General features: G+C 37.0%; 1 protein-coding gene across 1 annotated transcript in view; it reads left to right on the top strand.

The window, feature by feature from the left end:
• The first annotated feature begins 5531 nt into the window (after positions 1-5531).
• Positions 5532-13708, top strand: part of LOC115210655 (arginine and glutamate-rich protein 1) — a 30501-nt gene continuing 22324 nt past the window's right edge. The window contains exon 1 of the mRNA XM_029779309.2: positions 5532-5854. Within this exon, the coding sequence (XP_029635169.1) occupies positions 5670-5854 (185 nt within the window). The 5' untranslated portion in view covers positions 5532-5669. The remainder of the gene's footprint in view (positions 5855-13708) is intronic.

Here is a 13708-nt window from a genome sequence, read left to right as displayed (position 1 = left end):
CAAGCAGATATAAGCAGGTGAGGGTTAAAACTGAATGAAAATTGAGTGTTGCAAAGAATAGAATCTAAAATAAGGAATCTTTTGATCAAAGAAGAAAAGAAACAGAACAGCATAATAATATTGGGTTGTCTGGAAAGTTCGTGCCGATTTTTAAAGGAAAGAAAAAGGTCAATAAATACTTGCCATTATATTTTTAATCAACCAAATATGAATAATTTTGTTGCACAATGCATCTCCATCTTTCCTTTAACTTGAAAATACCCTCTTCCCAGAATTGAGGTGGTTTCATGGAAAAGAATTCATCAAGGTATCTTTTTATGTCATCCAAGGAATTGAAATTTGTACCTTTAAGACTATTCAGTAGAGACCTGAATAAGTGGAAATCCGAAGGAGCAATATGTGGTGAATATGGAAGGTGGGGGTAACACATCCCAGCCGAGCTGCAGCAATTTTTGTCTGGTTCCTAAAACATCAAGTGCTGAAAATGAACTTTCTTATCTTCTATTTTCAAGGGTTAAAGAATTAACACAGGTTATAGGAACATAAACCTTCTTCCACGAAAAGATAGCTTAAACTGTGCTCTAAATGGAGGTGTAGTCAAATCCTATTTCATGAACTCAGCCATGTTCTAAAATAAGTTGAAAGGTAAGCTACTATTAATTGGCACAAACTTTCCAGACAACCCAATAATTAAGAATGGAAAAACGTCCATTTCAATATAAACATGATTTTTCGTGCCGCATAAGAAGCACCAGTATTGATGTCATGTAAAAAGCACTGGTGCTGGTCCCAGGTGAACAACACCCTGTACATTCCGTAAAGTGGCTGGCATTAGGAAGGGCATTGAATTGTAGAATCCATACTAAACAGACAATGGAACCTAATACAGTCTTCTGCCCAGCCAGTTTCTGTCAAACCATCCAACCCATGCCAACATGGAAAGCAGATGTTAAATGATGATGATGATGACGACGACGATCCCTATTTGCAATGATGGTTAATGGTGAACTATTGGTGAACTATTAGATTACAACCTAAGGTTTGTAAGATTAAACATTGGATTATTCATTGCACTGTGTGTGTGAGAGAGAGAGAGAGAGAGAGAGTATGTTTTTTCTCAGGGTAATCTAGATATGGTCTCGTATGGCTATGTAAAAAACTGGAATAAATACCACAAGGCATTGCATCCGATGCTTTAATAGTTAAACTTTTAAAACTTCTTAATCATATATTCTACATTTATTTCATAAAACACTATTCATTAAATGACATTTTAATGTTTAGTAAATATTGTACACAAGAATCATGAGCACTGCTTTTTCTTCTGACAAATATTTTACTTGTTTCAGTCATTAGATTGTGACCATGCTGGAGCATTTTTTGAGGAATTTTTAGTCAAATGAATGGAGCCAAGTTCTTGGTTTTATTTATTTTTGTTTCAAGCCTGGTACTTATTTTATTGGTCCCTTAAGGCAAACTGCTAAGTTACAGAGACATAAACACACCAATACCAGTTGTCAAGCAATGGTAGGGGACAAACGCAAACACAAAGGCACACAAATACAACAGGCTTCATTCAGTTTCCATCCACCAAATCAACTCACAAGGCTTTGATCAATCTGAAGCTATAGCAGAAGATACTTGCCCGAGGTGCCATGCAGTGGGACTGAACCTGGAACCATGTGGTTAGGAAGCAAGCTTCTTACCATACAGCCAAAAAATTTAAAAAAGATAAAATGACAACCAAGTAAGACTGTCCTGGTTATGTGCTGCTGCCATGTTAATTGATTGACTCCATGGAGGCATAATCTATCATTATTCATGTCATACATGTTTGATTGTTCTATTTTTGTGATGCAGCATTACATGGTAGTGGTGTACATTGCTTGTTTAACCATCCAGAATGTCCATGTTTGAATGAGTCAGACAGTAATTTGTTGTGCCCGTCATGTCACCTGTTTCCAGGTAAGGTAATATTTCCCAATGGCCAAACATGTTTTTCAGAGAAGAGCATGATCGTTGCCAGAGCAACTATCTGGTCTCCATGCCAGTGGCACGTAAGAGACACCATTCGAGCGTGATCGTTACCAGCGTCGCCTCACTAGCACCTGTGCCAGTGGCATGTGTAAAAGATTCGAGTGAGATCATTGCCAGTACCGCCTGACTGGCCCCGTGCTGGTGGCACGTAAAAGCACCTACTACACTCTCGGGGTGGTTGGCGTTAGGAAGGGCATCCAGCTGTAGAAACTCTGCCAGATCAAGAGTGAAGCCTGGTGCAGCCATCTGGTTTGCCAGCCCTCAGTCAAACCGTCCAACCCATGCTAGCATGGAAAGCAAATGTTAAACGATGATGATGATGATGATGACTACAAATGAACAACATTGCTTGTATGATAGTAATACTTGCTTACAACCATTACATGATGACAAGACAAAGGTGTTCACAAACACACATATACATTCATATAAATACGACAAGCTTCTTCTTCTTCCAGTTGCCATTTACCACATCTACCCTCAATGCTTTGGTTAGCCTGGGGCTATAATGGAAGTTGTCCAAGGTGCAATGTAGTGGGATTGAAACCAAGTACAGCTGATTAAGAAACAAGCCTCTTAACCACACAGCCACACCTGCATCTATGTGTAACTAGATGTATTTTCATACCAATAGATAAGTATGATCTAGAGATCAAAATGTAGGAAATTAGTAAGCTTCAAGCATTCAGGCAGCTCGTATGGATAACAAAAAGGGGACAATATACTTTTTACTTTTACTTGTTTTAGCCGTTTGACTGCGACCATGCTGGAGCACCACCTTCAAATATTTTAATCAAAGAAATTGACCCCAAGACTTATTTCTTTAGCTGAGAACTCATTCTGTTGGTTTATTTTTCCAAACTGCTAAGTTATGGAGACAGAAACACACCAAAACCAGTTGTCAAGCAGTGATGGGGGTGAGGATACAAGCATAGAGACAAAGACACACACACAGAGACACACACACAGACACACACGCACACATATAAACAGGCTTCTTTCGGTTTCCGTCTACCAATACACTCACAAGGTTTTGTTTGGTCCGAGGCTATAGTAGAAGACACTTGCCCAAGGTGACACTCTGTGAGATTGAACCCAGAGCCATGTGGTTGAGAAGCAAGCTTCTTACCACACAGCCATGCCTGCACCTATATTCAATAAAATATATTGATTAACATCACAAGTCACACATTTCTTCCCATATCAAAGTTAAAAGGAATTTCGACAAGTTGATTGTCTCCATACAATTCACAGTTTAGCAACCAATGCTGCTAAGAACGGGAATAAAAATTCAAAAGAAGTGCAACAGATTAAAACACAGACTCTCTCTTCACTCTTTTACTTGTTTCAGTCATTTGACTGCAGCCATGCTGGAGCACTGCCTTTAGTCAAAGAAATCGACCCCAGGACTTAATCTTTGTAAGCCTAGTACTTATTCTATCGATCTCTTTTGCTGAACCGCTAAGTGATGGGGACGTAAACACAGCATCAGTTGTCAAGCGATGTTGGGGGACAAACACAGACACACAAACATATACATGCTCATGCATACATATATATATATATATATACGTTTTATTTATTATTTTGCACATTACTTAATCATCCTTATATGTTTTATCTTATATTTAATCTTTCTATAATATGTAATTTTCTAGATGGTATAATTTAATTTTTCATTATTGAATTGATAAAAGGTGGGTTTTTTTCTAATTTATATATGTATATTATATTTTGTGAAATTTGATTTAGTATTTCTAAATTGAATTTTTCCCTGTAAGTTTGGAATAATATTTCCTCATATTAGTATTATTATTATATATATATATATATATATACACATATATACGACGGGCTTCTTTCAGTTTCTGTCTATCAAATCCATTCACAAGGCTTTGGTTGGCCTGAGGCTATAGTAGAAGACACTTGCCCAAGGTGCCACGCAGTGGGACTGAACCCGGAACCATGTGGTTGGTAAGCAAGCTACTTACTACACAGCTACCCCTGCGCCTATATGTAATAAATAATAAACACAAAGTGGACTTAGCTAATTTTCACATCTTTGATACCTCAATGTAGTTTACATTGATGCAGGAAATAACTTTATTTACCAACTGGAATTTCATGTTATCATTCATATTGTAATGACATTTTGATCAGGATTTTAATTAATAAAAAAAAATTTAGTTCAAGGTTAATTAGCATTGCAACATTCTGCACACTCAGAATATATGATCTTGTCAAGATATTCTTTGCATTTAATTATCCACTTCCACACAGTTACCTAAGAACAGCTTGTGGCATAGAAACCAGTTTCTTGTGAATGGCATCCTTTTGTGTCAACTTCTTGCTTGACATAAGTCTATAGCTTAATTTCAATTTTAAAATAATTGCTTCAGTTGCCCTGAAGGTGTCACTTTTGTTTTTGCTGAATCCTATGTTAATGAAAAAGCTACTGTAAGCATTATAACATTTTTAGGTTTTGAGGTGTTTAGTACAGCTTCTCAGTCTATTGCTAGAATGCTTAATCTAACAAAACATTTCCAGGATATTTTGTCATAAACCATATATTTTTCCCTAAAGTTAAATAAGTCTTTTCGGAAAATGAAGCATGAGAATTCTTCCCAAATAGTTCACATTTGGAAAAGCTGCAATCAGGAAGGTTTTTAGTATTGAAAAGAAAGGGTAGAAAAGCAAACGTTGCACTCAAAGGGTACTCTTGATTTAGAATCTGTAACCTTTGGCCTTTTTCTCTTTGCCACCATTCAATGTTGTTTGTTTGGGAATCCTCTCGATTTCGTGACATTCCAATTTCATGCGTAACGTTTCGGGGGTTTAGTTCATCAGAGGGTTTTGGAAAATGACGATATTAACGAAAGCCTGAGGATATTCAAATAGTGTCCCTCAGTAGACGTCGAACTGTTTAACTAAGGGTCCCCTTGGTGTATCTCTCTAAATGCGTTAATGTTTCTTTTAATATACGTTAGCTTTATCTGAACATCGTGTGTATATATATAACGTACACTAGTTTGTTGATAACCGAAATGTTATGTTATTTTAATAATTCAATCATTAATCTAAGAATCGAGTCTGTTCAAATGTTACTTTATTTCGTCATTAATTCATACGATTAAACATTTATTTGTATTTCAATACCCGGATCAGTTAAAATTACAATTTTAAAAAGCGAATAAACATTTATTTTTGAAAGAATTCCACTTCCATCCTCACCAACAAAAATACGTATCAAAGGAAGGAAAAGAGAAATGTTCATGTTATCAGCAACCATAACAGACATAACTAATTGATAATCGTTTTAGAACGCCGCGCATTTTTATTCCTGTCAAAATTATTGCTCTTTTTGAGAAGTTTTATTTCTTTCTGCATTTTATTTTGACAAATATTTTATAATATTTTGTCGTTGGCGTGAGAAATAATAATTTATGGCTGGGAGATGAAAGATTGACATCATAAAGCCTGCGCATGTCAAGTGAGACATCAACATTGAAGACAACGCCATATTGCAAATGGTGAAGTTCGCTGCGTGTGAGCTGCTTACTTGTGTCGTGTAGCGTGAGAGAGAGAGAGGGATTTCAGTATCGTTTATTAAAGGAAACAAAATTAAGAAAAAAATGGGACGATCAAGAAGTCGTAGTCGATCAACAAGCAGGACGAGACACCGTGCAAAACACAAGAAAAGGCGCACTAGGTCACGTTCGCGGTCTGCGTCCAGAGATCGCATCCATAGCATAAGTCGGCATCACAGTAGCAGCAGAGTACAACGCTCTCGGTCTAAAGATAGAAAACGAGTTGCCAGGTTCGTTTGCTCTTTCTTTCTTCTCTTCTTATATCCCTGCAACATTAAGCTTTACACAACGAACCAAATGTGTGTGTGTGTATCGCTATAATATCAGAACCCAAATTGAATTGCGACTTATTAGCTAAAGATATTCCAATCGTGGCCATCCCATCTTTTCTGAGTATCTTAAGACTTATTTTGTTCAATGTACATTATTTAATACGATATGTATGGTTCTATCTTATGTGTGCTTTGTTCTACATAATTCTGCAAGCTAGCTTGCTTGCTTACCCTAAACAGCTATTCGGTGGATAACCACATGGGAATGAAATTATTTTCAGAGAATTCTTCTTATCCATAGAGTTTTTGAATATATGTTTCGATTTATTTTAAAAAATCTTTCTTTCCCGTCAAAAGTGTGTTTCTAATAATCTCTCAAACTTTTACCATCATCCTGTACATTTTTTCAATATAAATCAGCGTTTTATTAAGGTGAATGGTCGTTGTATTGAGGATCTAAAATCTAAAAAATATAAATAGATCTCATCATCAATGACTGCATAAGTTCAAATTAGCGAATTCCCTCCAAATTCTTTCCCTCCTTATTCGACCCTAAACAATGAGTGGCATTCTAACGTCGTTCGACTTGCCAGAAATAACTATCAAATCATCCTCATATCGCACCTCACCATCTTCAAACAGTCGAAGCACACACACTGGATAATGAAGTTCTTAGAGAAAACATAAAGGAAAAAAAAGGCTGGATGTTCACGACTGGAATGGTTAAGCTTATGAAGAAGACCTATGAGCAAAAGGGCATTCCAACCATATAGATAAGAGCATGCCTAGGGCTAAGGAACAACTACCGCCTTATAATATTTTATAACAAGATAAAATCAAGTTTGTTTCGAACAAGCGAGAGAGCTTCGATGTGGTAGCTTGCAGGGCGAGAAACAGCAGCCAAACTTTTCACATAACAACTTATCGTAGTAAATAATGTACATTGAACAAAATAGTCTTAAGATATTCAGAAAAGATGGGATGGCCACGATTGGAATATCGCTATTCCAATTTGGGTTCTGATATTGTAGCGATACACACCACACACACACACACACAAATTTGGTTCCTTGTTAAAGCTTAATTAGCTAATTATTTTTACTGGAAATCTATTTTTCATAATGTCGAATTAATATTTGGTTTTTCGAATCTCTTGTTCTGATGTCTGTTTATCATTTGCAAACTGTTGTTCTTTGTGTGTTGTCGATTGATCGATATATCGATATATTAAACAGTACATCCTCAAGTGTATAACATTTCTCAATTACATTAACACAGTACTGATGTTCTTCAAGATAAAGAGAATCATTGATTTCTTGGAATGGGGTCAGTAAAGCCATTAAGATCAAGGAGTTTTAATGGATTAGGCTTCGAAGATCTTTGTGTAGAACAAATTAAGACTGAAGGTGGTAGAGCTTGTCTTAGATTTGATGTTAAAGGTTTTATTATTTTTAATTTTTACCTCAGCATTATCCATTGCTTCCCTCATTAGGGAATATATTATCTGTGTACATATATACATCTGTGTGTACGAAATACATTTTCGGTTTAACCCCCCCCCCCAGTATTTATCGTTATCCCCTCTCTTTATGATTCCTGAAGCTAAATTTTATACAGTAGTTGTTCCTTAGCCCTAGGCATGCTCTTATCTAGCAAATTTTTAATCAAAGACACTTCATCTGTGACCATCCGTCTTTTAGTGTATCCATGACTGACTACATTGTGTATGTCTCAAATTCCGCCGAGGTCGACTTTGCCTTTCATCCTTTCGCGGTCGATAAATTAAGTACCAGTTACGCACTGGGGTCGATGTAATCGACTTAATCCCTTTGTCTGTCCTTGTTTGTCCCCTCTGTGTTTAGCCCCTTGTGGGTAGTAAAGAAATATACATCGTGTATGTCATTTCATTTTGTTAGGGTGGGGTATGAATCGGTGATGATTTGACTGATGTTTATACCAGGTCAAACGACAACGTAAAACCCAGTTTGACGGTGGTAACGTCGAACCAGTGATGTGTGCAACGTCTCGGTCCGTATGTGTACACGTAGACATGGAACACAGTATTAGTGTGTTCATGTGTGAACTGAGACCAGTTATTGTTCTCCTTCAAACGACATGCAATGACATTCATTTCGTACACAACACAAAACCCAATTTTGTTGTAATTCGACTGTGTCAGTCATGCCCTTCCTTTAGTGACATTGATCCGTCACGTTTCCTACGTACAAATTATGTGTGCATTTATGTACACCACGCACTCAAAACAGACGGTAAATAATTACACACACACACTCGTGTATAATTCGAGAAAATTGGATGGCATAATTATGCGAGTGTACAAAGAGAATAAAATGGTAACCATTATTTTTTTTCAGATAAAAATAAAAGTTAGGCACATCGTATTCGACATAGCAATTAACTCGAGTAAACACAGTAGTTATATTTGATTTGCGATCGATCGCATTTTTGATTATGGATCTTCAAATCGTCTGTAGCCTTAAGACTATTCTAGAGAGTCTGTCAAATTTTTATTCCCAAGTTGTATGTAAATACAAGTTGTATTTACTTTTTCTTTGAAATATTAGCCCATATTTATGTCTTCGTCAATTTATCTGCTACATCAGCTTCAATTTATCTAGGCGCAGGCGTGGCTATTTGATTAAGAAGTCTTGCTTCTTAACTCTGGTTTTGGCGTTAACCCCGATCCGATCAAAATCCATATGAGTGGATTTGGTATACGGAAACTGAAAGAAACCCGCCTTGTATTTATATGTGTCTGCTTGTGTGTATCCATATCAAGATATCACGTGATGGCTCTAAATGAGCATCATTGTTATACAAGTGACATTGTTTCCATTCTGTGAAAAATATGTTGAGTAATGGGAAAATATTACGGCGATCGCCATTACTACCCTGCTTGGAAGCAGGTGAAAGGCATTCAACAATAGAAAATCTGCTTCAGTAAATTCCGTCTGACCCATGCAAGCATGAAAAAGTGAACATTAAATGATGATATAAATGTGAGAGAAAGAATGAGCCGGCCACAATGGTACCTTTTTAATAGATATGTGTATGTCTAGTATATGATAATGTAAGATAATTTTCCTCATTAAAATGTTAGCAGTGCAGTTGTTCATACAACTATCAGTTAATTAGTTAAGTAGGATTGAATGATTTTTTTTTTATACACCACTTGTATTTAGAGGCCATACATATCTGGTGTTGTTTATCGTTTTAGTCAAGTTTAATCCTTTGTTATTGACTAATTGCTTTGTTGTGCAACTCAGAAGGTTGTCAAAACATATAAGCATGTTTGAGAATTTTCAGTAAGTTGAATTTCTGTAGCCTTTCAGTGACATTTTAATTGCTGTTTATTAATAGAGACTAACCAGATGGATGATATATTTAACTGCTAAATAAGATTAAATCACTCTGTAGCTGTCATTTTAGTTTATTTGTATTAATAAATAAATTACGTACTGGGATGATCAGGACATCAATGTGTGCAAATACTAGTTACAGAACTGATAATCTCACTTACTGCCCCAGTCATTCAATTTATCCAAGTAGAAAGAAAGCCAAAAGTGCAAGTCCTTATATCAACATTTAATGTCTGTCTTCCGTCCTAGGATGGATTAACCAGTTCAACAGAATCCAGTGAGCCAGAGGATTGTGTTGCATTCCAATGCCTGTTTTTGGCATTGTTTATATGGCTGGGTGGCCTTCCTAATGCTAATCACTTTACAGAGTGTATTGGGTGTTGTTTTGGTGTCAGGCATTAGCATTCATCATCATCATCATCGTTTAATGTCCGCTTTCCATGCTAGCATGGGTTGGACGATTTGACTGAGGGCTGGCGAACCAGATGGCTGCACCAGGCTTCAATCTTGATCTGGCAGAGTTTCTACAGCTGAATGCCCTTCCTAATGCCAGCCACTCTGAGAGTGTAGTGGGTGCTTTTACGTGCCAGTCAGGCGGTACTGGCAATGACCTCGCTCGAATCTTTTACACATGCCACCGGCACAGGTGCCAGTAGGGCGATGCTGGTAATAATCACGCTTGAATGGTGTCTTTTACATGCCACCGGCACAGAAGCCAGATAGCTGCTCTGGTAAGATGAGTAATTAAAGAAAAGACCATCATTGAGTGGGGTTGTAGTAAAAGAGGAACAAGCGGAGGTGCCTTGCTGTAGAGGAGATATGTGGCTACCTTTCGTTATATAAAAGAGAATGAGAGTTGCTGTAAAGAAGGCAATGATGGTTGCTGCAAGATGTCAGCATGCTCTCAAGGTACAAAAAGAGGAAAATATGAACAAAGAATGGGAAGTGTGTGTGGATAAGTTCATTAGAGTATGGATGGAGAGTTGGTTACACTCATCTCTAACCATTTGTCCCTCTTTTCTCCTTTTTGGTACAAAGATACTCTAATTAGCATTACTAATCTCGCTATTACCTTGTTGCTTTTACATCAAAGCTGGCAATTTGGTAGAGTCATTAGATCTTTGGATTGATTGCTTCACAGTATTTGTTTCAACTCTTGTTCAAATCCTGCTGATGTCAACTTTGGAGGTTGAAAAAATAAATAGCCATCCTGCATGGTGAACTGGCTAAGCTGTTGAAGTGTCGGATGGAAGAGTTGTACTTATGGTATTTGCAGTTGATTATTTCAGAAGAGCAAGGGACATTAATGTAACTGTATCAGGAAGTGGACACAACGTAACTATGTTTTTGTGGATGGTGCATATTAATGAGAGAAACTTTGCTAATAAAGCTAACTGGCCTTTTTAATGTACATGAACATTGTGTGTGTGTGTGACAGCAGTACTGTCCTAAATATGTGATGAACTTTACTCTAACATGGGTTTTGAGCTTTACAAAGAATCAGCAACTGATAATGGCTGAAGTATTTCTTAGCTCTAAATAAGAATCCTAGTTTTTGTGAGACATTTTTGCAATGGTATATATGTATGTATGAGGCTGCCATAAGAAATTATCAGCAATCACAAAACTTTGCAGAGGTGCTAATCTAGAAAATGTGAGGCCCTTGATAAGTGTGGAAACTGCGGGGTCTGTTGAAAGAGATAAACTTGTCATGTTCTTGTTGAAGGATGTTTTCAAGATGGCTTATCATGGATTCAGCTGTATATGCTTGTCATCATGAAGTATCGTACTGAAGACTAAGGAGTGTATGTTGTTAGAAGTGACAATAGGTAGGTTTATGTAGAGGTGGGGTGTAACTGAACCTTGGAACACATGTTTGTTGGAGGGAATTCTGTTGGTCTATACTTACAATCCAAGAGATGAGAGATTGACCTGGCTCTACAGAAATATTTTGCTGTTCGTTTCCACTCTCTAAATTGCAGGATGTAACACACTCAATGTGAAGACACATGGCGATAGACTCACACATACATATGCCTATAACATGTTTCTTTGCAATTTCTGTCTTCTAAATTTTATTCAGAAGGTACTGGTCAGCATGAGGCCATAGTAGTAGACATTTGCCCAAAGTGCCATGTAGGGATTGAACCCAAAACAACGTGGTTGCAAAGTGCACACATCCACAGTAAAATATTTTTGTTTGAGATATTAGAAAACAATTGAATTTGAGATATTGGCTTTGGCGTGCAATGGTGACTCTAGGTAGGTATATGTAAGACAGTGAATGATGTAGCAGCTTATAGTGAATGTGGACAGTAGTTATGGGGAAACTCAGACTTTTGAATCACAGAAATTAAATGAAGAATGAGGTTGTACGAAGGCATACCGGTTTGTTGATTCAGCCAATTTATGATAATATGAGGGCTTGACTTTTCTTGAGACAGCATTCACCCGGGGTGGGTTGAGCTGGCTTCATTTATCCTCAATGCTGCATCTCTCACAAATGCCGACCAGACCTGACGATTTGAGGCTAACGACCGCATGATCTCCAGCCACTCCTTATTCCAGTGGTGAACGCCGTAGATATGGGGGCCTAGGTTGGGTTCCAGATCAGCCTTGACTGTCATCAGCCAGGTTTTTCATTGTCCACCACATCGCTTTTGCCAACCCTTTACGGCAGCGAGTCATGGCCAATGAGGGTGGAAGATATTAAGCGACTAGAAATGTGAAGGACAAAATGTTGAAGTGTGCTGATTTTGATATTAAGTTTTTGTAGATTTCAAAGATTAAGATGAATTGTTAAAACCTACAATTCTTGGAAAACATATTTCAGGAAACTTTCCAAGTGAGAAATTTAAAGAATTGAATGGTATAAGATTGAGAACATGAAGGTGTTGGAACATGGTGTTAGTTTCTGTGTGGAATGATCAAGATCTTTGACAATATACCGTGCTTGTGTAGACCTATCAAGCCAAGTGAGACAGTAGTTGTGGCCAGTGTCAGGTTAATGGCACCCATGCTGGTGACACATAAAAAACTTCACTACTCTCTCAGAGTGGTTGGCATTAGGAAAGGCATCCAGCTGTAGAAACCTTGCCATATCAAATTGGAACCTGGTGCAGCTCCCTGGCTTACAAGTTTTCAGTCAAATCATCCAACCCATGCCAGCATGGAAAACATACGTTAAATGATGATGATGATGAAGAAAACAGACATCCATTAGATGTAGCTGAGCTATTGCTAAACTAACACTTTCATCAATTCAATAATTTTAAATACATTTGGGCCTCGTGAACAATTAATTATATACACTTGTGAGATGATTTATTAAACGAAATACAATATGTTTTTAGGTAACTTACTGTGATGTTAGAGCCATCATTTTGTAGCGTGAAATATTTGGAAGCTAATGCTTTTTTTTTTGTATAAATATTAGACTATATAATGTTTTTATCAGAAAAGTTGTGATGCAACCATGCAAAGCAGTAACAGTAAAAGCTGTGCTAACTGGAGAGGAAGCAGCTATTTATGATCTGTTGTCTGAGTATTAGAGGTATTAGAGAGATTATGTTATTGATATGAACCTGCCAAGATTGGATCGTGTCTATTCGATGAAACAGTAGTTTCATTCATAGAGCAGTGAAGTTTCGAGGCAAGATGATTAGCTTAGAGATTAGGAAGTTAGGCCTTGTAACTAAAATGAGAATGGATAAAGATTATTGAAGATATTATCTTGCAGAATCTAAAAAAAAAAATATTGATATTGGCCAATATAGCATTTTCAGGTGTTGAAATAACTTTCTATTTTAAGTTGTTTTGGAAATTAACTTGTAGCCTCAGTGCATAATTTTGGAATAGAAAATTAAGAACATGAAATAATCTGCAGAACATAGGTTAGTGGTGGGTTGGGATGTCAGCACAGATTGATTATAAATATGAATGCAAGAAGAATATATTGATGTGCTGTGAGAAGTAATGATTAATGTTTTAATTTAGACTCTACATCCAGTGAATATAGTGTTTACTTGAATATTAGTTTCATTTATATTTATATTTTAAAAGGTAGCTGTGTGTATATAGTGAGAAAGAGAGAGACTATTATGGTTTTAACATCTACTTTTTCATGCTTGTACGGGTCTAACCAGAGTACGTTGGAGCAGATTTTTCTATGGCTGGATGCTCTTGTTGCCAACTCACACTATTTTTCAAGTGGTGTTGTAATCTCCCAGTCAGTCGAGCAACAAGCAGCCCAGGAATGTTTATATGGAGAACTAGAAATAAATGACGCCATATGGACAAGCCTTTTATTTATAAAGGTGTACAGCATGTCAAGAAGCTCAGACATGCTTTTACAGTGGACTGCAAGCAAACAATACCTGTTCCCCAGTCCCTATCTACCTTACATTCACCCTCTTTTTCTTTTAAAGGTACA

Source organism: Octopus sinensis, linkage group LG4 (assembly GCF_006345805.1).
Source record: "Octopus sinensis linkage group LG4, ASM634580v1, whole genome shotgun sequence".
In the NCBI taxonomy this organism is placed as follows: domain Eukaryota; kingdom Metazoa; phylum Mollusca; class Cephalopoda; order Octopoda; family Octopodidae; genus Octopus; species Octopus sinensis.
Note: the sequence above shows the minus strand (reverse complement) of the source record. Positions and strands in the feature narration are given on the sequence as shown.